The sequence below is a fragment of the Felis catus genome, chromosome F2, assembly GCF_018350175.1.
Source record: "Felis catus isolate Fca126 chromosome F2, F.catus_Fca126_mat1.0, whole genome shotgun sequence".
In the NCBI taxonomy this organism is placed as follows: Eukaryota; Metazoa; Chordata; class Mammalia; order Carnivora; family Felidae; genus Felis; species Felis catus.
The window spans coordinates 10,474,225-10,496,799 of NC_058385.1; the positions used below are offsets into that span (position 1 = coordinate 10,474,225).

General features: G+C 40.8%; 1 protein-coding gene across 3 annotated transcripts in view; it reads right to left on the reverse strand.

Moving 5' to 3' along the window:
* The window catches only part of TOX (thymocyte selection associated high mobility group box), a 306,345-nt gene that overhangs the window by 21,585 nt on the left and 262,185 nt on the right, over positions 1-22,575 (reverse strand). For all 3 annotated transcript variants that reach the window (XM_023248542.2, XM_023248541.2, XM_019822707.3), the window contains 2 exons: positions 12,493-12,723; positions 832-912 (listed from right to left, as the gene is read on the reverse strand). In XM_023248542.2, coding sequence (XP_023104310.1) covers positions 832-912; positions 12,493-12,723 — 312 coding nt within the window. The remainder of the gene's footprint in view (positions 1-831; positions 913-12,492; positions 12,724-22,575) is intronic.

Below are 22,575 nucleotides of genomic sequence, written 5' to 3' on the forward strand. Positions count from 1 at the left end.
GAGAAGTCTATGAGGCAAAACACAACTTTGATAATCGGAGACCAAAGAGACTCAATCCTTGAGTATTTATAACAGAAAGGACCAGTATTTAAGATATTCTGAAGTATACATTTTTTTAAGTGGCATTTTCATTTTCAAATGAAATGCTGTGGTTCATTTATGTATTTCTTTAGCAAGCTAACATCCTAATGATACTGTAATGAGGCTAGAATTTAAGTCAGTTGGCATCTCCTCAGCTAAGGCCAATGGGATGGGGTGTGGGGGAGAGGGCAATTTCAGGGGGGGATGTGGAGAAATAGAAATTTGGCTCAGGATTAAGAGTGTGCTGTGGCGTGCCTGGGTGGCTCAGTCGGTTAAGCGTCTGACTCTTGATTTCCACTCAGGTCATGATCTCACGATTCATGGGTTCCGGCCCCACATCGGGCTCTGTGCTGACAGCGCGGAGCCTGCTTGGGATTCTCCCTCTCCCTCTCTCTGCCCGTCCCCGGCTCGCACTCCCTCCCTCTCTCAAAGGAAATAAATAAACTTAAAAAAAAAAAAAAAAGACCTCGCTAAAAAAAAAGAAAGACTGTGCTGTGACTAACGCACAGAGCCAATGATCAGCAAGCGGACAAGATTTCACAAAAGGCCCAGAGGATGCCACCCTGGTCTTCCTTCAGGTATGAACAAATATTTCCCCCACAGATAGCTTTGTTGAGGATTTACTTTTTCTTTTTCCACAAAGACGATAGCGCCGAAATGCTCAAGTGATCTTTTATGCTTTTAAATGACCATCACAGGCTGCAGTAAGATGGCCACACTCCATCACAGTACCACACAATTGCGTGTTACCTTGGATACGAGGCTGGCTCTGTAGGCTGCTAGTTGCTTCAGGTACTCCTTCTTAGCAGCCTCGGTTTTCTTTTTATAGACCTGTAACAACAACAAAGGGTCTTAAATTAGAAAGTGCATCGGCTTTTGTTTCCAGAGAAGTACAATGCAGAATGATAATTGCACGCACACACATACACACAATTATATAATCGTATATGTCTCCCCAAAGATTATGTTTTCTTACTGGAGCAGATTTCTAAGAAGTATGGCAATGGGCTAGATAAGAAGAAGATTAAGAGTAAAATTTTCCATTTACATTAAGCGTATGAAAGGATTTATCTGGGTTACTTTGAGAGTGGAGGTAGTTGGCTTAGAAAGATGCGATTGATGAAGGTTCCCAGGGAAACCACAAGCGAGTAAAGAAGCCATTCATATTTGTATAATGGGCAGATAATTCTACAGCGCATTAAAATCTTGGTATAGACGTTCCATGCTAAATATAAAAACAAGGACGGACTTCAAAGATGACCGATTCTGTTCAAAAAGTAAATCAAAGGAACAGTTACAAAGTTTGCAGGTTCATCACTATTTTAACAGTTAGAGCCTTGAAGTTCCATTTTCAAAGACTCAGGAGTCGGCTGCGGCAGTCAAAGACACGTTTGGGAGTAGACTGGGGACCCCGAGTGGCCGAGGACGGCTCGCCATGCCATGCCGCGCAGCCTGCTCTGGTCCTGCCCTTTCCGACGAAGACACTGGATGACAAGGATCTGTGCACCCCTCACGGTGAGAAGGTAAAAATGTTCTGAAATGCATTTCATTTTACAGAAGCTTTTCAGTTTTCAGAGGGAATCATCTTGAAAATAAAAGCAAAATCGTCCCAAATTGAGCCAAAGTACTGAAAAATGACTTGCTGGTATGCTAAAGGTCACATCGCTAAGTTAAACAGAAAGGAGTCATTAGAGTCGAAAATGAAAGATTAGCAAAGTGAACACGCATGGTTGTCGGCTACCATTAAGTTGATCCTTTCAAGGCTTTAGAATCCGTTTTTGGCAACCTTTTGAAATCAGCCTTAAAGAATAAAATATTTTTCACCATTTACTGTGTAAATGGAAATGTATTTTCATCAATACAACTATTTTAAATTTCCCACATCTTGCATTTCACAGCGGGGAACGAGGCTTGGCTAATATTTTGTAATGCCGAGCTCAAAAACAGACACAGATCAGGATTGAAAAGTGGCTTTAGAATCAGTCAGCGTAGTTAAATATAAATGATGTCTAAAGACGAAATACCTGCCCATGTTGGCAGCGGAGGTCAATTTATGGTTTCTAACGCCAAAGGTGGTTTGCTGAGCCGAGTCCCTGACTGTGAAATTCAAGATCTGAGAAATATTATTTGCTCATGAATATATTAATTAAAGCAGAGCATTTAAGGTAAACAAATGACTAACCTTGTCAACAAAATTATAAAAGACCCTATGAAATGAAGGTGCTAATTGTTTTTCAGTTGGGAGGTCTTCAGCCTCGACTTCTGTACTTTGGTATAATAAAAGGCAATCGTGACAAGGCAATTATGAATCCGTACGATATCATCATATAACCCTTGTGCCATCTTTACTAAATACAAAACCAAAGAAACGCAAAAGAAGTTTGTTAGTAAAAAGCCAATACATTCCTTGGTTCAAGTGCAAGAGTATTGGGAATTCACTAAGCTAATTATCGGAAGTCAAGTTCAGATTCTCTTTTGAAAATTCGCACGTCAAAGCAAATAAATGCCGGCACGCAACAAATGCCATTGGGTAGTACGGTATGTGTATATTATACATCTTGGTTCAGCCACCGTCAGTCAGAGACACAGACCTCTCCTGCTTTTTATTGATTTATTTTTTTCTTGAGAGACAGATTTCTGTTTATAGTTTTCCCTTCAACCTCTGCTCCAAGACATGATTTATAATTCGTGATCTTCAACTGACACTGTTTACATTTGCTTTTAATACCTTAAAGCTGTCTTGAGAGGGTTTTGTCCCCACATAGACAGAGATGCTATTCAGGACTCTGAAGCAAATATTTAGTAAATATGTCTTCGATGGTAATATCCACTTGTATACCCAAAACATTTCCATCATGTTTTCATTAACACGCTACTCCAAGTGACCCCCAGTCAGCTAACGAGGATTCGCTGAACTCCTAAAGGCAAACACAACATCCTTTGGTCCATAGCGCTGACCGAAGCATCATTTTCTAAGTATCAGTAGATACGATGGTGTTGTCAGAAGGCCTGATTATAGCATCTATCATCTTTCTTGCATTTGGTTTCTACTGAAACAGCAAGTGTTACTCCAGTGCCGACCCTTTGCTGGGCTCCCGGGAGTCAACCTCACACAAAGTGTTAACTTTCCTGAAATTTGTCGATTAACAACCAGTGGAGAAAGGTGGCTAACTCAGTATGTTTTGGGCTGGATATGTGCCCTCTGGTTTCACTCTGGGATCGATGTTGTTACAGGATACCTGACTAGCATGCAGAGCGCCCTGTTTTCTAGAAATGGCTCCCTATTGCCTATTGATGATTGGCTATGTGGGATCATCGCAACAGTGGCCAGATAGCACTTTAGAAAAGAGTAAACTCATCACGTCATATTACGTGGATTGATCGGTCTGTTCTTTCCTGCATAGCTGCAGATGTTCAGAAGGAGGATTCAAAGGTGGTCATTTCAAGAGGTCTGTTTCTGTAGTTGCGGTTAAAGGGGAGTAGCCCAGAGTGAAATTAAAATCTGACGTGGTTTCCCTGACAGTAATTTAGAACCTTCACCTTTGCGAACTACCTAATGGCTCCATTATTATAGAACCTGTATGTCTTACTGATGCTACCTTCTAAACTTGCGCATGGATGCTTTCTGAATTCTAGATTTGATGGATACGTCCGAAGAAAGGCCTTGGATGTGTGAGAGAATGATGAAACTGTGTAAGAATTCCTCATACAGGTGAAGTGGGAAACTCTTACTTTAGAACAGTTATTTAAAACTCCCCAGTAAAAAGTTCCTCAAAAATGTTTCAAAGCCTCTATTCATGGATGCAGAAAGTCTCCTACTTGCAGAAACCGAAGATGATGCTGACTGCACTTGGCAATGAACAAGCCTTGCAGGGATCAAACCATCTAACCTAGGAAGATGGGTCTGATTTATGTCAAAGTCAAGTCTGGGAAAGAAACAGTTTCTCTCTCTCTTTCTCTCAGGGAAAGACAAATATTTTAAAGATATGTGGTTCACACAGTAAATATTAGTACTCGGGTGAGCTACAAAATGGCTTCCAAATGGTCGACAGCTGTTTGAAATAAAGTGCAAAGTTGGCCAGATGAGGATTTAAAAATCATAATACATCATTTATCATTTTCCCCAGCTCATCCAAACACTTTTGAATCCATCCTGTCCTAACTTAGTTATAGGCTGTGGTTTGTTATTCTAAGAGAGCTACCATATCCTATCTAAGGACTGCATCTTAGTGGTTAAACTAAAACATAAATGATGGCTAATCTAAAGCATACGTAGATAGACGTCAAATAGCATTTCTGGAGAACCCAAACTCTGTTCATATAATCTAGTGATTCACGGATTCATTTTTGAAATGCACTAAATACCAACATCAACACATGTTTTTATAAGCTGGTAATCCCTAATTAAAATCAGCAGTTCAGTATCAGTGAAAATGATAAACTCAAATAGGAAAAAAGTCTAGTATAATCTGTCATTTTCCTTTTTTACTTTCTGTTCCTTTCCCAAACAATCCATCTAACTCATAGAAAAAAAGGAAAATCTAAATACCGTTTAATTCCTTCTTCCTTCCTTCTTTTCTGTTCTGGCCCTTAGTTAATCTCCATAGTCATAGTTTATTTCAACCAAGCCTTTACAGTAATAAGAGAAAAATGTATAATTCTTCCAATTCTGTATTCTATTCAAACACTACAAAAAGAAAAAAAAACCTAAAGACATTCCTTTTTGGTTGACTTCAAATGTAGGGTTATTTTTCTTTTTTGTCCCCACTACCAGTCCATATTTATAGAAAATGCTTAGAAGTACAGTTGTGTATAAGAAATAATAATTTGATCACAATTCCCTGTTGTATCCTTTAGAAATTAACGTTTTCAGCTTCTTTCAATACTGTTATTATTTAAGACAGAGCAGGTGCACCTGTATTTTATATAGAACTTAGTACTTACATGTGGTTAAATTTCCATCACGTGTCACTTGCTCAGCATTTTCTTAAGCATTCCGGAACTCAAAGAAATTTATAAAGTAGTATTCAAAGGAACGAAAACATCATACAATGTGACAAAAGTCTTACTATCAATTCTTTGGCTGACCATCTGATCCGTCTAAATGGTCTATACAACAACGTGTACAGAATGGTAGGCAAGCTCTTTTCTGAAAACAATGACTCCACAATATGCGTGTTGATTTACTAAATGAGGATGGTTGGGGCAAGTAGGATGTCATTCAGTTACACTTAACGATTCGTTGAGTGCCTGCTACGTGCCGGCTGTGACGCGAGGCACAGAAGCTACGGAATCAAAAAAGGCATTAAAAACATGCCTCTACTGTCTGCATTTCGTGTGTGGGTCAGGCTGTCTGTAAATTTAGAGTCTTTAATTCTTTTGACAAGAAGGTTGCCGTGGTATTATTACTCTCATTTTACACATAAGAAAACACAGACTGCAATGGATAGTTCTTTTACCCAATATCCTTCAACAAATCTAGCAAAGCCATGAGGTGAACCAAACTGACCCAGTGTCAAAGATCCACCTTTGTTTCCTCAGTGGCTCCTCCTAGCTGCCGGGGAACTCCCCTCGATGAGTCAGACACCCCACCGTACTGTCTACAGCTGAAGCCCCAGGACACAGGGCCTTGCTTGGGACATCTACTATGTGCCCAGGAAACATTTGCGACCGAGTGTAGACCCTCTGGTTCCTGATCTCTCCTTTTGTGAGTGTAAGCATGAGTGCTCGTGATAAAGTACCGAATTACATCTCCTACACTGAAATGCACATCAGTGGAAACAGAGGATTTGATATACAGATACGTCACCCGACCACTTCAAGTATTTTCACCAATAACACATAAAGCACAACCAGCTCGAATGAGTATTTTGCTCAAGTTCTCTCTGCATCAGTGCCGTGGAAACTTTGAAGTGCGATGCGTTTCCACTGTGTATGAGCAAAGGATATTTCTACATCTGTACTCCGTACGTTCATGCCTGCGTGCAATAATCCCGTTATGTACACACACACACACACACACACACACACACACACACACACACATATATATACCTGCATATATATATACCTGCATTTTAGAAGCAAAACCTGATCATCATTTCATCTCACATCTTTAATTGCTCAGTGTCACATTCTCATGAATTAAAATGTTCTTATATTCTACAGTTTATAAATGAACAATTGTTTCACGTATCTTGTACTCCTAGTTGAAAAAAAAAAAGGCCAAGTGCATTAGCGTTTATAAGGAAGTGGCTGAGATAAACACACGTGTGCATGTTACAGCGCCACAGGATTTTAGTTAACCTTAAGTGGTGTTGACGCAAAATCCAAATTTTACTGCAAGATAAGGGGGAGAAAACCCCGGCAGCATTTATGTAGTGGGTGTTGGAGCACCAACGAGGAGTAAATGATTTGATTCCATGGGCTCAGAGGATTTGTCAGCTGCCTCATAAGTATAATTCTGGCTCTTCATATCCCTGCTGCTTCTAATTTAGCAGGACAGGCTCATAATTGAAGCAAATTAACTATTTACACTTGCCGCTTCTACCAGGGGAAGAGGACACGGCAGCAGGAAAGAATGAGTAGGAAATTACATTCTTGCCACTTGTGTCAGATCTGCCCTTATATAAACACATTAACAGTAATTTCATGAGGCGTCAAACATAGGAATAAATACTGAGGGATAAAATAATGAGGTGTTGCTATTGAGCTGAACTGCTATGGCTAATATCCTTGGATATGAATTATGCATCCTGAAAGAAGGCATATGTTACAGTATTCCAACAGTTTCCCTGCAAGTGATATCTGCTCATTAGGTTCTGGATCTGGAGGTAAATCGACTCTCCTCTTCCATGCACGACGGGACCAACGTTTACAAAAATACACTCCCTGGGCACCGTGGGCTGTGGTTTCTCCGAACACACCAAACTCTGAACAGGCCTTCCACTCCATTTTTAGCATAACGGCATGTTTATTTAGCTCTCTGGCTGAAGCTTTAAAGCCATTTAATGTAATGTAAACAAGAACATTTTGTTTGTAATTTGCTAAATGTATTACAGCCCGCCTGTGTCTCCAATTAGGAACTTGAGGTTCATTTAGTAATTTACATCTGGTTCTGATTTAAGGTGACTTTCCTCTTCCACTTAAGAGCTGACTTTCTGTGGCTAAAAAGGACCCGAGGACCCTTTATCGTTCCTCGGACCAATCCCTCTTGCTTCAACGCTGGGCAGACTCCTTCATTTAGTAGGGCTTGGTTCGTTCTCTATTGTCACTGTGGACCCAGATCTTACAGTGCGGTGACCGGAATCAGAGAATTCAGAAATCACGGGGACAGATAAGAAATTTAGCTGAGACCTCCTAAAAAAGATGCTGAGGGCTGCTGAAACCCCAAGGAGCCTAATATACAGGGCGTGATATTGTTAAGTTATTATTTTTCATTCTCCGTAGGTTCCAGTCAGTGGAAGATAAGTAGCAAAGACCAGCATCACAGCAGTACTTCTGCTTTATTTCCCTTTCTCCATCTGGTGCCTTCTGAACAACTTAGCATGCTTCTGAAATGGGCTCTCCATTGTCTTATGATTCATTAGCATTTAAAACCTCTGGTAGGAATCGCAAACGCAATTCTGCTTCCATTCCGGGTTCAGCACCATCTTCCAAAGGATGAAAATGGAGAGATCTCGGATACGTGACGTTTGTGCAGTGGTGTTGGTGGGGATGATTCATAAGGGAGGTCTTGTGTTCCCGGAGGACTTTTGTCACTTCTTTCAGCTTCCTTTTGGTTCTTCTTCTTTGAGAGATTCCTCACAGAAACCAAAGTGCATATAGTTGCTCACTCACCATGGATTCTGAAAATAAAGATCCGCCCTTCTGCTGTGCTTTCTCATTCCCGCCCACCCTCCACAATGAGGAAGCATGTGACATAAACATACAGCGGCTCTATTAGTCATGTTCTCTCTGGCTGTCAAGAAAACATTCAATCGTAATCTCACTAATAGCTGTTTTTCCTTAAATATTGTAATTTTCTGAGCCCCTAATAAATCATCAATAATTTTGTCCATTTTTCCACAGTTTGTGTTTATATCTGTAGCTGTTCATAATTGTGGGCTATTATGACAACAGGATTTGTGAACAATTGTGGCACGTGAAATCCTAGCTTCCTACCCGAACCAGCTGCCTACACAATGCCAATAGCATCACGTGGGGCTCTTGCAACACGCCTAAATTTTGAAGTTTAATGGTCTGCCTCTAATCGGCTCCAGCAACATTCTTTTAAAAATACATAGCAGTGTGTGTGCTCCCAAATTTGAATATTAGATGAGTAAAAATACAATTAATTTAAGTTCGAAACGGAGATACTATGTGATGTTGGCACAGTGAGTCAACATAAAGGGAAAGAACAGGTGGTAATACACATAATAACACTTTGGGAGATGCCGCTGAAATTCTCTCAATGCCCAAATGTGCATTCGAGGCAGGCATGTTCGCTTTGCTGGCAATTCTTGCAAAGTGGGGGAGAAAAGCTGCCACATAGCAGCAGGGCAGTGGCCCGTCTGCTGCGACACGCTCCCTTTTGTAAGCACAGTGTCTGATTTCATTCATTTGACCCTCTCTCTGCTTGTGCCTGGGATGGGCTTGCATCCACTGGGCCTTACCAAACCATACTTTGTAGCAAACTCTTCAGCCTCCCTATCTTTAGTAAGCAAGCTCAGCTTTTACGAGGAGAGGAAAAGCTATGCTGAACCCCTGTTAAGTCAAAGGAGCATAGAGCCTGGGGACAAGCCATTTGAATGACCCACGCTGCTCCCAATACCTTGATTTGGTAATGGTGCTCAACTTCTTAAATAACAACTTAAAATTTTTTTTAATGCTTATTTTTGAGAGCAAGAGAGAGAGAGAGAGAGAGAGAGAGTGAGAGTGAGGGAGAGAGAGAGAGAGAGAGAGAGAGAGAGAGCAGGGGAGGGGTAGAGAGAGAGGGAGACACAGAATCCAAAGCAGGCTCCAGGCTCCGAGCTGTCAGCACAGAGCCTGATGTGGGGATCGAACCCACGAACCGCGAGATCATGATCTGAGCTGAAGTCAGACGCTTTACCGACTGAGCCACCCAGGCACCCCTTAACTTTTTTTTTTAATAAGATAAAAAGATGGGTATTTTTAATAAGGTATTTTCCAAAACAATCTTGGCATAGCTTTTTAACACCTGGATTCTGATTATGAAATTGCTTTCAAATATCCAATGAGTTATACAGGCCAACTGCTATGTAATTTCAGCCTTTATTTTTTATTTATTTAAAAAAAATTTTTTTTAATGTTTACTTATTTTTGAGACAGAGAGAGACAGAGCATGAACAGGGGAGGAGCAGAGAGAGAGGGAGACACAGAATCTGAAACAGGCTCCAGGCTCTGAGCTGTCAGCACAGAGCCCGACGCGGGGCTCGAACTCACGGACCGTGAGATCATGGCCTGAGCCGAAGTCGGACGCTTAACCGACCAAGCCACCCAGGCGCCCCCAGCCTTTATTTGTAAAACAAATTCTTCCCCCAAACCCTGAATATTTCTGCTAAGAGAGAACCTAAAGGTGGACTCATTACAAGTCACTTATTACATGGCAAAGAAAACGCAAAAGAGAAAGCGGAAAAAGTATATGTGTCATCACACGTATACAATTATAAATCCTCAAATGTTACATCATAGCTGTGAGTCTATCCACATTAGAAAGGCTCAGCCCCGATTTGAAAGGCAGTATGGGAGAATGGGAGTAATTTTCCTTTTTAACATGACAGTTGAGAATAGAGAAGCTCATATTCTTTGGGCCTGTGAATGCTTTATATGGTCACACAAAAAGAATGTGGAATATTATCTTAATGTTCCCCTCTTGCTATAATAAAAATAAACGGCCTTATTATAATAGAATTAGTGGGAACAACCTGCAGCATTATATTTGCTGCCTTGAGGAACGACCCGATTTTCATCATATGAGCATTATTCTTTTCCACCGGAAACACGGGTATAGGCACTGACTTTTCACGGTGATAATGTGAAGGCCCAATCATGGGCTAGGGAGGGTCTTTGTACACTTCCCCCTTTGAAACCACTGGTCTTCAAATCACACGAGCTCTTGAGTTCCTTTAGTGAATGTGGGAAACAATTAGGAAAAGGTATCTGGGGTCAGGGAGAGAGATAAGAGGAGTCAGACGAGTGATGCACAGATGTTTCGTGGAGTAAAACTGTGGGCAAAGCCGAAGCTAGAGAAGCACATACGTGCCTTGGAATAACACCCCCCTCCCCCCCACCAGCTTCGTTGCTGAGCCTTGGGTAGAGGGAGGGCTGGGTCTTCAGGAGGGAATCACGTGTGTCCTCTGATGAATGAGACTTCCTGCAATCACTTTCTGAATGTCTCCTCTGGGAAATTTCATCTCACCAAGCAAAGGAGTTTATAGTATTGGAGCCTGGTACCTAGCGAAGAATACACACAGGGGTGATCAGAGTGGAGACAGGGGTACATCCCGTTGTGTGGCATCAGGGATGGCTCTGGGAGGCATTATGGTTACAAAATCCAGGCAGGAATGGGGTTGGGATTCCTGGTCTCATGTGCACTTAGTTCCTCGTTCAGCAATGCTCTACTGAGTGGAAGAATGAAGTCACTGCAGAATCCCACCAGTGAATGTGGAACATCAGCTGGGAACCATACCTCAGCTTTGGGAGGGTGGGAGCGAATTTATCTGTGATAGGCTAGAAATCAGCTCTAAAACCCCCAAACAACTGTATTAGGGGTTCAGCAGAATCACAGAATACATCAACCACCCTCTTAATAGTGAGATGGATGTTTTAAATGAGTGCACAATGTTCCAGTGGGGTGTTTTCTGTCCCGGAAGATGAGTCTTGCAAGATGGTGGCCCACACTGTAGGCCTGTGCCTTCCTGTGAAGTCACCTCTGGGCTGGCAATCTTGGAAAGGACATAAGAAAATATATGGATATTTCAGACTATAAAAGGTAGCTTTGACTGACAGAAAAGAAGGCTTCGGGAGAACTGGGAGGAAGGGCAGGTTCTATGTTCCTTAGCAATTGGTTCTACCATCACCACCATAACTGACTGCAGAGAATGATAAGTTCTAGTCACAGTAATTATATGCACCAGCCAAGTAATCTTAGATGAACGATTCAGCAGAACGAGGGACTCTGTTTTATTCTCTGCCAGACCTCCGGTGTCCAGAACAGTGCCTCAGGGCACATAGTAAATGCTCAGCGAACACTTGTTAAATGAATACATGAATGAATTTAACTATCTGGCTCTATTTCATGATCTACAAAATTGAGATAAAAGTGTCTATGAGCACTCAGCATAACCAATGAGACAAATCATGTGAAAGTTTTCTGAGAAGAGTAAGAAACTATATACATTTAGATGTTGATCCATACTCACAAGATACAGTTGCTTCTAGATGTATATAGCTTTGAGACTTTCTGTTGCTTACCCACTTCCCTGGACCTGATGAGGAAAGGTGAAGGTCTCTACCAAGAGTCAAATGTGAGATTAATACACCATTATTAGTACCTTTCCGTATTCTGCAACAGCTGAAGGTGCATCCATGTAATTGTTTCAATGACTGTAATTTAATGATAATGCTTGTCTATGTTTTTTCCTTTTTGACAATGAAATTTGAGATGGTGACCATGGCAATCTACTCCATGGTTTAGAAATATGGGATCAGTATTGCTTCTTCGTTGAGGTGGGCTACATCTGCGTACTGAGCTCTTAGCTCTCTGTGATTCCCATTATCCTTAAGACCTTCTGGGCTACTTATGCTGTGGCTGAGATGCTCCACATGGCCCTCCCTAAGCATGGTCCTCACATCGTGGCAATCCACACCAGAAGAATATAACCAGGCATCTGGTCCCATTTAGCACAGCCTAAAAATACGAGTATACGTGGGATTGAATAACAGGCTCTGGTGGTCTTTAGGGAATGGCTAAGGTTCGTTTGGCAAAGAGCAAAGAGGGTTTTGATGACCAAAGGGTACATAAGGAGTGCTCGAGAGAGGTGTACACAGTTTTCAAAATACTTTCAGTATTTTTTTTTTTTTTTTTAGTCTTTATGATCACATTGGCAACGTTAAGGAATGATGTAATCCTGGCTGGGACATGTAAAAGTCCTTCCAATACTAACTACAGTATATAAACTTCGAAACAAAGGAAACCAACATGCTATTTACGAAAGAGTAGTAAAGGAGTATAAACTTATGTGAAAGTCTTTTGAAGTCCGGTTCCGACAGGGCACATTCTCAGCCTTAATTCTGGTATCGGAAAACTTCACCCACAGTCCTCCGAAGCTGTTTTTTTTTTTTTTTAGAGTGCATACTCTTTCTTAAACCACGTTGATTCCCACCAGCCCACTTTGCATTCTTTCTTACCTGTTTTTGCTCTTCTCCTAAACCATCCCACATTGAAGCCACAATTTTAGAGACTTCACCAAAGGTAGCATTTGGATTTTGGCCCTTGATGGCAGCCTGAGTATCACGAAAGAACAATGCATACGCAGACACAGGCTTCTGAGGCTCATTGGGGTCCTTCTTCTTCTTCTTTTTTGGGGTTTTTGGCTTTTTCCCCATGTCAGACGCAGGTCGCTTCTCTCCACCATTGATCTGAAATAAAAAATCAAATCAGAATTACAGAGGAACTAAGAAAATTTGGCAACATATCATATTGATCTCCTTGGTGGCTTACACGGATATACTCGTCACGCAAACACAGACATTCCTCAGGGGCACCTGGGTTTGTCGCTGTTGTTGTTTTTTGGATAAAACTACCTTCATATTTCCTGCAGTTGCCATATTTATCCTTCTTTCAACCTAATTTACATACCTTTCAAATAGCATTATTGATTCTTTTTCTACTATTGTTATACCATTAAATATCATCCCTTACCCGTCAACTTCTCATTTTTCCCGTTCAGGAAGCTGAATGAGAAGCAGCATTGTAACTGTGACGGCAGTGGATTCCTCTTGTAGTGACCCTACTGTATGATCCATCTAACTTGGGTTCTTTGGGGCAGTTTAGCCTTTTCTTCCTAATTATGATTTTAAAACCATGGTGGGTGACGTGTCCAATAATAAAGTTGAAGGACGTTTGATGCTGCACTTAGGTCTATAGAAGGCTAGCAATGCTCATGGTTTAGAGACTGGCATCATCTAGACAGATCAGTGCTGTCCAGTGGAACTTTCCGTAATAAGGATAAAATTCTATAGTCTGCACTATTCGAAAGGGTAGCCACTTGCCATATGTAACTAATGAGCACTTGAAATGTGGCTGGAATAAACAAGGAGCAAAATTTAAAGTTTTATTTCATTTTGAATGCTTGAAACTTAAATAGTTACATGTGGACAGCGGCTATCATATTGGACAGTGCATCTCTGGAGACCTTCTAGATTCCAGATCTTTCTAGAACAGCTCTACACTCAGTTTAAAAATTGGTTCTATTTTCTTCCTTGTTCTCCAGTATGAATATCTGGGTGATCTCAATTGTTATTCTGATGCAGGTGGGAAAAGACACCCTGAATGGTTTTAAGGTATCTGCATTTGAATATTATCTTTGACATTGGCTAATTATATGTGGTGTGACTTCACCTCTATAGAACGGGAGATTGTGGCTAGGATTTCTCTCTGGTCCTAAAATTCTACGAATCTCCACGAATATCAAATAGTGCTGCCTCTGTTGGGATCCTCTGCTCAGGCATCCCCCCCCCCCCCAACATAAAGGCACATGTGTGCTCTCTCCGGATAATGCTGCCATCATCACATGAGGTACACTGCACCTTCCCCTTCTGCTGTTGTTGCTTCTTTCCTCTCTGCAAACGTATGTACAGGCAATACGTGTCTCATCCAGAAAAATCGCTAGGCAGGGGAGTTCGTGTGAAATGACGCCAGCAGTGGAGAGCAAGCGTGATGTCCAGTGGATATGACACCAGAGGATCTAGACTTATTCCCTCCTTCGCTATTTTTGCCTGTGTAATCTTGAGCAAATTATAGATTTCTCTGGGCCTCCATTTTCTCCACTGCAAACCAGCTGCGGTGCCATTTTGTGGTTACTGAGATGGTATATATTTATATTTGCTTAAAACTTTTAAGATGTTAATTATGGCAGGCACCTAAAAAAATTCACTGAATGAATGGAAAGAAATTTGTGATGCCACCCTGTCATCGTTTAAAAGATCTGCTCCGAGAACTAGAGGGAGACAGGAAAAAAAGCTACATGAATTCTTTGCCTTGTTTTTAGTGAGGAAGATAACTAAAAGCTTGTCATTTTGAAATTGCCTACTGAAGGAGATCAAACACCCCTGCGGGGACAGGATGCTTTGAACCCGGCGAACGAAGGTAGATTAACGCTAGAAGATATCTTCCCCAGGATGGATCTGAGAGGTGATCGTGTGAAATTGTTGGTCCCCACGTAAATCTGCGAGAGGCCTAGCATGTTAAGGCTGAGTTGATCCTGGGCAAACTGGTGTTAGTTATAGACTAAAAAGGTGGGCAAACATGACCTAGAACAGTGGCTCTCCAATACGGCTGTCCATTAGAATTGTCCAGAAACTTCTAAATAATATTCGATGCCCAGGCTTTACTCTACACTAAGGAAGCAGAATGCTTATGAGTCGGAGACACTGGCCTCAGACACACCCTCAACTGTAGTGTTCTCACTGGTATTTAATTGCTTGAGAGACAAAGCAAACAAAAAGTCACCTTTCTCTTTGCTCCTATGGGATACACATGGCCGTATCTTTCTTTCCTCTCTTCACAACTAAACTCCTCCACGTGGTTGTCCGGGCTGGGTATACACAACCTCTGCAACTCATTTCAGTGTGCCTTCCCCATCACTTTGCTCTCAGTTCAGGTCACCGAGGGCCACTATGCCTTCCTGATGTCTTTTGCTGTAAACTGTCTTCTCTCATGAGTTTGTACTTAGGTAATCTCCTAAGCACACAGTTTCCATTACCTTTTGTTGGTGGACAACTGTCAAACTCATGTTTCCCCTGAATTTTGAACACACTGACATGACTGCTAGTTGACATTTCTATTTGCAAGCCTTTTTTTACTTTTTATGTATTTTTATTTTTTAATTCTATTTTTGTTATTTTAGTGTTTATATTTATTTTTGAGGAGAAAGAGAGCATGAATGGGGGAGGGGCAGAGAGAGACAGAGACACAGAATCCGAAGCAGACTCCAGGCTCTGAGCTGTCAGCACAGAGCCCGACGCGGGGCTCGAACCCACAAACCGTGAGATCGTGACCTGAGCTGAAGTCGGGTGCTCAACTGACTGAGCCACCCAGGAGCTTCTCTACGTCCAAGTCTTAAAGTATCTCAAACTCAGTCAAGTTCGTGTTATTCACTTGTGTAATTCTGTGCATTTCTTTGAGAACACACATCATACGAAATTATATAATAATTTATTTATTTTTATTTTTATTTTTTTTCAACGTTTTTTATTTATTTTTGGGACAGAGAGAGAGAGAGAGCATGAACGGGGGAGGGGCAGAGAGAGAGGGAGACACAGAATCGGAAACAGGCTCCAGGCTCCGAGCCATCAGCCCAGAGCCCGATGCGGGGCTCGAACTCACGGACCGCGAGATCGTGACCTGGCTGAAGTCGGACGCTCAACCGACTGCGCCACCCAGGCGCCCCTATATAATAATTTAAATGTTAGATCTTCTCCCGCCCCAGACTGTAAGCACCATTAGGGCAGGTCCACATGTGATTTTGTTCACTAGCACTTATCATGGTTCCTAACACATAGTAAGTGCTTAACATTTGTTAGAATAGTAATAAAAATTATAACATAAAATAATAACATAACTTAGAGGAGGAATAAATCAAAGCAGAAGTGGTTTCTGTGATAGGAAATTAAACCATGCTAATTCACTTGAGAGCTTTAGGACATTAAGCACATATGTAGTAAGACAGAAAACAAATAGACTTTTAGAAAACATTTGATACATTAATAGTCATTCCTCTGGGTTATAGACTGGATCTTCATGATTTTCTTCTTTGTATTTTTCATAATATTTTATAAACATGACCATTCTTATATTTGTAATTATAAAATATTTATTAAGCAGAAAAAATAGAAAGGAGTTAACCAAAGTCCACAATGAAGAATATTAAAAAAATGGAGGGATCATGATATTGGAGGTCATGTTGCTTCAAGGATTGAAAATATTTAGAAACAGGGAACAAAGTGTAAGAAAATAAATGCTTATCCATATGGAATATTACCTGGGCTCATTTGAAATTTCAGTTAAAAAATTAGTGACGTATTGGGGCGCCTGGGTGGCGCAGTCGGTTAAGCGTCCGACTTCAGCCAGGTCACGATCTCGCGGTCCGGGAGATTGAGCCCCGCGTCGGGCTCTGGGCTGATGGCTCAGAGCCTGGAGCCTGTTTCCGATTCTGTGTCTCCCTCTCTCTCTGCCCCTCCCCCGTTCATGCTCCGTCTCTCTCTGTCCCCCAAAAAATAAATAAACGTTGAAAAAAAAATTAAAAAAAAATTAGTGACGTATTAAAATTTCTATGATTGCAGAGGTTATCAGTCTTTTTGGAAAATACTCAAATGTCAATCACAGAAGTCAATATCCTATGACACAATGTAAACATACTTATTAAAAGATTTTCCCAAATTATTTAAATAATTTCCCTCCTCCACTGTCCAAAATTGTCTTCGAACCGCTGAACTTTATGCAACCTTTCCTTTTTAAATTGTTATTTGGACAGTCGGGTGCAAGCCTGATTGATTGACTGATTACCGATTGATATTTATTTAAGTTTATTTATTTATTTTGAGAGAGACACAGAGAGTAGCGGGGAAGGGGCCAAGAGAGAGGGAGAGAGAGAATCCCGTGCTGACAGGATGGAGCCTGACGCGGGGCTCGATCTCACAAACTGCGAGATCATGACCTGAGCTAGAATTAAGAGTTGGCTGCTTAACCAACTGAGCCACCTAGGCCAGCCACCTCTGCCATTAAGGAAAACTGGCACCCGAGACGGCCAAGCTAAAGGCTACACACAAAATATTTACGTCTCAGGATTCACTTGTCTTTCCCTCAGTAATTAAAGTAGATCACTAAAACTATATTCTTGGATCATAATATTCTGACCACTTACAGAATCGCCCGTATGGAACTGAACTGGGATTTCAGCTATGCCCTGACTTCCATCGCAGGCTGATAGAAGAGGAAAAAGCAAAAACAAACACTATTTATGAAAGGTCTCTATTTTTTTAAAATTTTTTAAAATATTTATTTTTGAGAGAGAGAGAGAGGAACAGAGTACAAGGTGGTGAGGGGCAGAGAGAGAGGGAGACACAGAATCTGAAGCAGGCTCCAGGCTCTGGGCTGTGAGCACAGAGCCCAATGCGGGGCTCGAACTCATGAACCATGAGATTGTGACCTGAGCTGAAGTCGAACACCTAACGGACTGAGCCACCCAGGCTCCCCAAAAGCTCTCTATTTTTAAAAAATAAAATGTGCTTTGAAGGGAATCAGTGTTCCTTGTGTAAAGACTTATTGGGTAAGCACAACATCTTTGTTTTTAGGGTGCAGCATAATGGAATGAAAAGTCCTCATTGTGGTTTGATATCTAATGCATCCAACTACTTGGGCAGTGCTATGTGAGTTTAAGGGTGTCTGCCACATGAACCTCCTGATTATTTATTTTTCATTTTTCTTGCGTTCCTGAGGATACAGAAATGAGCTATTGTTTTATATTCTGTGTAAGGAACCGGGGATTTGTAAGGCCTACTTTCTGGAGGTAGCTTCATCATGTATTTGCAAAGCACATGATCATTGCTCATATGCAAAGCCTCCTTGAGGAAAAAAATCGTTGTTATAATTTGGATCCACTTACGTGCCAGTAACAGATTGCATTTTGAAAGACACCTGGCTTTTTTGACCACCAACTACTTGGGATGAACACGATGATGAATATCATTACGGTGGAAAAATCAGCTAAATGGATTTGTAATAGGTCCCTGAACCTTAATTTTGAGTATTGTCTAGATCCTGAATTCCTACTTAGATGGATGAAAGCTTATAATTTTACATCCTAATTTTCTAAGAGACCCTGACTTCGAAAGTCGAGAGCAGCACTGTCTCATAGAATGTTCTGGAAAGATGGAAATATTCTCTGTGCTGTCGGAAAGGGTGGCTGCTAGCCACATATGGCTCTAGAGCCATACAACTGATAAAGTGTATTTTCTATTTATTTGATTTTAATTAGTTACATTTGAAGGTGCTGTCATGCATGACTAGTGGCGACTGCAATGGACAGTACAGCATTGTGTACCGGGCACTGTTTTAGAGCGCAACATTTCTAAAGTTACTAGGGCTCTAAAGTGAGAGCGTTAAATTTAATCCCAATATCATAAGCTCTCGAATAGAGAAGAAACCGTATAATGCAAAAGTATAAACTCCCCGTGATGACAACAAGCACATTCGAAGCAAGGACCAGGTGCCATTCCTGTGCCCAGCCTTGTTAATTTCTCCCAGCCTTGGTATGGGGTCCTACATGCTGTGGATCACCACACACGTCCACTGCTGTATCTTACAGCACCGGGCAGAGGCTCAGAGTTCCAAGACAAAGGGCATTCGAAACAAATGTAAAAGTTGTATGATAACCAAAACATGGCTGGGTTGTAATGGCCCTAACTGTAATCCTGATCACCGACAGATTTACTTGACATCCGATTAAGGCACTAATGAATAAATAAATACGTACACAAATGCATAAATAAATATTACTCTCACATAAGCTTCACGCAGACACATGGGCTTCCTGTAACTTACTCGTAGACATAGATTTATTTCTACAATCCCTGGAGGTGTCCTTAGGCTCCTGGTAACCCACTCCTGTCATGTCTTATTGCTTAATTATAGTGATGTATTTAACTTATTTATCACAAGAAAACAATAATTTTTCACTTTAAAAAAGCGTGCGTTAACGGTGTTGCTTAGATAATACTTCTTAAGAATACAGAGTACACGAGTTAAGACTCTCAAGGAAAGAGAATCACTGATATTGAAATGTCCCTGGAGAAGCTAGAAACGTCTATAAGCATATTTAAAATAAACTGCCGCGGTCCCAAAGCCTTTAATGGAGCTGGGAGAGCTGTTTAATGCACACTATCTTGCAGTAATCGCTGGAGTTTAAAATAGATTTTAATCAAGCACCATCTGCATAATAGGCTGAACAAACAACATGGAACTCTACTTATAACTCTTATCATATAAAGTAAATATTATAAAATCTTCGCCATAGAAACAGGACATATCACAGCACTTTTTGTGATGGTGCTGTTGCTGTAAGTGAAACATTTTGCTACTTAAATTCATTCTCTCTTTTCTCTCTAAACTATGCCGTCCAAAATCCCCTTATGAGAATAAATTCAAATAAGCATGGAAAGTAAGTCATCTGGTTACTCTGAAATCAGCAAGGCTGCAATAATACTTCTTTCATTTTGCAATCAGGTGTATTATTATCATTAATAATAACAGTACATTCAGTGACTCAAAACATCAGTTATAAAAAAAAGGTTTGTGAAATGCTACACTCCTGAAATGATTCACCAGTGTGAATGTGTATCGTCGTTTATAAAGCAAATTCATTTTTAAGGATCCCTGATCCTGCCAAACATAGCTGAGTATTGCTTGAGGATGATGAGTTCAGCAAGGGTACTCAGTGGCCTTATGTAAGGATACGCAATTTGGGCCACTGTCCAGATAAACTACGTGAAAGTGAGGAGGAGAGTTGATTGCAATTATGTATACCTATTATATTTATATTTGTCAATTCTGTGGAATTCACATGGTCTGTTCCAAATGTGCCTCTCTGGGGCAATACTTTTCACTTCTTATTCTTTTGGAAAGAGGGTTTCTCCTGCTGTGTGCAGAATGCGCAAGGTGCCTGTGTTCAATCTCACTTTATTTTTACTCCATGAATTAATAAAGTGTGCTCAACGATCTAGGGCGTGAATCGTCTAGGAACATATACACCTTGAGAATACTTCGTCTTAGTATGATTTAATTACTCAAATGGATTTTAGGAACAACTATGTAGAATTGAGTGCTAACTGGCTATTTGACTGGATTTTGTTATTTTTCCCCAGAACTACTTTGTTAGGCTCAGCCTTCACCAACGGGATACTTTATTTTTGGTAAATAAGGAGTGAATATTTTTTTCAGTGGCTGGGATCTAAGGAATTCTTTAAAAGTATCATACATATTATATTATACCATCTGAAGTGTTGAACAGCTGCATACTAAAGACAGTTCAGTGAGGAAAATATGAGACTTCGGAGTCCCAATTTGCTGTCCTATTGCTTGATAATGTGACTTGACATTTGGTTCTAACATTGCTTGATTTCACTCAGTGTTTATAGAAACCTGTCTGCTTATCATTTTTACTTTGTACAGGAATCTTCTTGCCGTCAGAACGGTGGTAAATAAAAAGCACTTTTCTAAAGGCTTATTTAATTGTTGCTGTAGTGACTTAGCCTATTTGCTCTGAGGAAAAAACCTCTCTCTGCCCAGCATGGCAAAGTACACGCACTGATGAACTAGCAGATTAGTAAGAAACTCTTAAAAAAGCAAAAAGTAAGTGAAAGCAGGGACCCAAAGGAGTGAGCCGAGTACGGAAGCCAGCTTTTGTCTTCAAGATCGTTGCTGAGCCTGGTAAAATTGAGTCAAAGGTGCAACAGATAGCAGACAAAGCCCATGGCTGACTGAAAGTGAGGTGCTTAACAAGAGGGTTCCTATCAAAGTCAGGACAGAAAATAACTAGACTCTCAGTGCCAGGGGGTGATAAAACAACTTCCCCTACGTGCGCCCTCTCAGAACCTGCAAGGACGATACTGAATGAAGAGTGGAAAATATCTTTTGTGATAATTCATGGAGAGAAACCAGCATTTGTTAAGGACTGGTACCCTGAATGCGTTCTACTTGGGTGACCTGGAAAGACTTCAAGCCAGGAGTGGTTCTAGTCATTCCCAGAAGAACCCTCCTGTGCATAAGGTCCGATGGAATCCTCATCAAGTTCTAATGCACATCAGCTTTTATTCTAGAAGCCAAAAAAGCAAAAGCAAAACACGGCATCAAAAGCAAGAGCCAGCAGCAGCTATGGACGATAGAAACTGACCTCCAAAGAAAGAAGGTGCTGGAATTAGCGAACTGTCAAAGGAACAAAAGGGTGACATATATGGATAAAGAGCAAGCAGCTAAAAAAACAGCCCAACCAGATTTGAGAAAGAACCACATAAAACCAGAAATACAAAATAATTGAAATGAAACCCTTAATAGGTCGTCTTTAATTTCAGATCACATCTAGCTGAAAAGAGAATTATGAAGTGGGAAAATGACATGAATAAATTAGTCAGAATATAAGACAAAGGGGCAAGAAAGTGGAAAAGATGAAAGAAAGTCTAGCGCATAATGTATTAGCGTTCAAGAATGAGAAAGGAGCCAGATGGGACAGAGGCAAATATCTGAAAAACAATAATGGCTGAAAATTCCCCGGGACTGGTTTAAACAGAAATATTAAATTCACGGTAAGTTTAAAGACCCACACACATCACAGTGAAGCTGCCAGATGCCAAAGGCAAGAGAAGATCTTAAAACCAGTCAGAGAATCAAGGCAGATTGCTTTCAAAGAAAAGACAGTGGAGCAGTAGAATTCTCGAAAGCAATCATAAAACTCAGGATGCAATGGAGAAATAGAATATCTTCAATATGATTGAAGAGAGTCACTAGCAACCTAAAATTCCAGACCCAGGGAAAGTAGTTTTTAAGGCAATCAGGGTTCCCATATTCCTCGTGAGAGCAAATTAAAAAAAATTTTTAATGTTTATTTTTGAGAGAGAGAGCGAGAGAGCACGTGAGCAAGTAGGGGAGGGACAGAGAGAGAGGGGGACACAGAATCCGAAGCAGGCTCTGGGCTCTGAGTTGTCAGCACAGAGCCCGACGTGGAGCTCGAACTCCCAAACGGTGAGATCATGACCTGAGCCTAAGTCGGGTGCCTAACTGACTGAGCCACTGAGGCGCCCCTCGAGAAAGCAAATTTTAAAGGCATAGGGAAAACGGTATCAGGTGCAAGAAAACACTAAATATGTAGAAATAGCTAAAGGAAAAAAGACTGTGAAAGTGATAAAAATAATGCTTCATGGAGTTTATTGAATGACATAATTCAATTAAATTATGATTGAAACAACAGCAATAACTGCTCTGCTATAAATCTGAAGGGGGGGTGTTTGGAGTTAATATAAGAGTAAATATATTAATCGATGTTAGAATTTCATGCATTGGTGTGTCAGAGGCAGCTACTAAATGGAGAGAAAGTACAAAATTTCCCATATTACAATGTAAAATTATGGAACGAGTGAAATAAGAACAACCTTAAAGAAGGTAAAAAAGAGAAAAAGGAACATGGAATATGTGGGAGAAATAGGAAGCAACATACCTAA